The sequence below is a fragment of the Sinohyriopsis cumingii genome, chromosome 6 (assembly GCF_028554795.1).
Source record: "Sinohyriopsis cumingii isolate HCF-2022 chromosome 6, ASM2855479v2, whole genome shotgun sequence".
In the NCBI taxonomy this organism is placed as follows: Eukaryota; Metazoa; Mollusca; class Bivalvia; order Unionida; family Unionidae; genus Sinohyriopsis; species Sinohyriopsis cumingii.
Window position 1 is genome coordinate 144,635,747 of NC_142966.1, and position 2,952 is coordinate 144,638,698.

Here is a 2,952-nt window from a genome sequence, read left to right on the forward strand (position 1 = left end):
TGTGTTGTTACTTTGGGTAGTTTCCTTTTTGGCGCGTCTGCTTGGTTTTGTGATGGAATATGTGCGATATTTTCTTTCTCCAGCTGGTCTGAATGTCTCCGGTAGTGTCCTTTGAGTCCGCACGTATTGTATTTACTATCGTAGATGCTTCATCGGCACCATGGTTTTGTAAATAAACTTGTACATAAATTGTAAATTGTGATGCTCTTTCTTGGGGTATCTGCGGTATTCATCATTTAAACAATATCACATTATTTCAAAACAAAAATCATGTTTAGTCAGTCGTATCATCGGCTATTATGCATATTGGTTGCAGACGAGTACTTATATAAATGAATATATTTCGGCAATGGGCATGATAAGAATTGTATTATACACGAAAATAGGTGTCAAAATGGACAAGAAAACCATTCAATGTTCCATCGTTGCTTCACTTTCTCAAAAGCGATTCAGAATAAAAATGAAATAAATACTTAAGGATGGACATCTTATATCTTTACAAGTTTCATCTGGATCTAATTATAAACATAGATATAGATAGCACGTTTGAAATGAGCAGATTGCAGTCGAAAGGAATGAGTACGCGGGCCTAAACTTTATCTTTGCTGATGTCTTGCTCGTTTGAATTTTTATTGAACATCAAAGGCAAAAATGTAAAATGATTTTCGCAAAAGACTTTGAATGTCTGTGTTATGATCCCTTAGATTATGAATTTATGAATATACTGCATGCAAATGTTTTTTAATAATCCAGTGGAAAGCTCTGGCAAATATAACTTTACAGTAATTTCTGAAATTTGATATATGAAAATGTATTTCATTTTAAAATTCCTCTGAAATATATTTACACGTCTTCAATACAATTTATTATCTTTGTAAATCACTGGAATGTCTAGAAAAGGAAATTTGAATTTTCACATTTATCATGATTGAGCGCTTTAGATAAATAATATTGGTTATCATTCGAATATGGCATTGCTATATTTTTTCTCGATAAAAGCAGGATAAATTAAGTATTAATTTAGTCTGTTTCTTCACTATCAATCATCCTGTTTACTTTATTTTGACAATGTGTACCCCCCCATACACGTATAAAAGGACCGCTTATCCAACATTCGACCTCAACCACTGCCGATCAGGAGCCCATATTTCAGATACTTCTTTCAGAGCCTCTGAACCTCCCATACAGGTAAATATTGTTATTCGACATGTTGATTTGCGTTAATTATTAAGCTTCATAATGTCTTCTTTTCGTATACTTTAGAAACAAATGCATAATTTTCCATATATATATATATATATATATATATATATATATATATATATATATATATATATATATATATATATATATATATATATATATTGCCTCTTTTAAACAATGTAGTCTCTTCTCGTCAATGAACATATTGACTCCACAGTGTTATCAATTTCATGTATGGAGTAATTTTGGATTATTTTCATTTTGTAAGCATAATGCATTTCACAATAGATGAACGATTATGTTGTCTTAAGCAGACATAAATCTTAATAACTCGTTTATACTTGTTGTACATTTATAAAGCTAAATATTACAAACTAAATGACAAAAGTGCATAGCTTATAACGTGATTTCAAATAAGTTTGCAAATGTATTTGTTTGACTTTCAATACTGTTTTTTTTTATTGAAATCATTAAACTGTACTATTTTGAGCTGTAATTAATACTCCCTTTCTAAGGACACCTTTCCCAAAAGTGCATATCATAAGAGAAAAGAGCGAGAATAAAACTTATTTAGGTCTGAACATAACAATAGATACATGGCGCAATCTCCTTTTATAAACACCTGTGCAATCCAACATGGAAAACATTTAAAAATTGATACAAGGTATTGATATAAGAGTTGCGTTTAAAGAGGTTCCAAACAGCAGATATAATAAACTGAATTTTAATAATAGCAAAATAAAGACGCAGTCTTCCTTTTATAAAAGAAGAATATTAATAGAATTATACAGGTATCTTCAAGCTGTAAATTTTGATATGCTTTAATGATTTTATCACACTAATTTGCTGTCTTCTGTTGTGAATATTCCTTTTTGGGTAGACGAAGATGAAGGCTGTGCTAGTTCTTCTCGCATGCATGGTTGCTGCCGCCTTTGCCAACCACATAGGTGGTGGTTTTGGTGGATTTGGCGGATTTGGCGGCTATGGTGGATATGGGGGTTATGGCGGATATGGTGGCTATGGTGGATACGGCGGTTATGGGAATTTTGGAGGACTTGGTGGTTGGGGTGGAATCGGTTACCCCAAACGATCTGTACCGTAAGAACTAATATCCTTGTCTTGATACTTCTGTTATGTCTTACAGAACTACTATATTGTGCGAGTTCAGCATTATGTAGTCCACTACGATTTCTGACATGCTTCATGTCTTTACAGTTATAATTCGAAATGATCGAACAATCGCTTTTCCAGGCCAGTAATTTAAATATATCGATGATGAGCTGATATTACCAATCCAAACATACCATATTTTGACTTTATTCTGTTTTGTATTTTACAGGTATTAAGAAAAGATATAAATAAAGACTAGCCACAAACGAAGGAATAGCGCGCCTTGCTGCAATTATTCTTGTAGTTGTGATGTTCCCTAGCATACAAATAAATTTGCTTGGCTGATAAGAAATGAAAGAATTGTTTTAGTCATGACTTAAATTCCATTTATGCACAACCAAAACAATACTTAATTGTACGAGAAATGATTTAATACATGCAGTGTAAAATATATAGGATACATTCGTATAAGCATTCGTCTCTCTCTCTCTTTTCTCCCAAACATGCCACTATTCATTATTACCAGTGTTCTGCAACATCAAACTCAACTAAAATAACATCAATACTTAATCGGTGCTAGGCTGATCGTAGCATTACAGTATATTCTTGACTGATCCCAACCCAAGTAGAACTGTGCTA

The 2,952-nt window shown here is 32.6% G+C and overlaps 1 protein-coding gene across 1 annotated transcript; it reads left to right on the forward strand.

Annotated features, from left to right (window-relative positions):
* Positions 1-1,066: 1,066 nt before the first annotated feature.
* LOC149798177 (uncharacterized) lies at positions 1,067-2,673 on the forward strand. The gene is made up of 3 exons (XM_089960551.1): positions 1,067-1,188; positions 2,084-2,301; positions 2,543-2,673. The coding sequence occupies exons 1-3, from the start codon at positions 1,069-1,071 to the stop codon at positions 2,547-2,549; spliced, it is 345 nt and encodes a 114-aa protein (XP_089816677.1). The 5' UTR covers positions 1,067-1,068; the 3' UTR covers positions 2,550-2,673.
* Positions 2,674-2,952: the final 279 nt, after the last annotated feature.

Bases quoted from the DNA above. Each gene is read 5' to 3' on its own strand.
- LOC149798177 (XM_089960551.1), top strand. From the start codon at position 1,069: ATGTGTACCCCCCCATACACGTATAAAAGGACCGCTTATCCAACATTC. The intron at 1,189-2,083 runs GTAAATATTGTT...CTTTTTGGGTAG, and splicing joins CCTCTGAACCTCCCATACAG to ACGAAGATGAAGGCTGTGCT.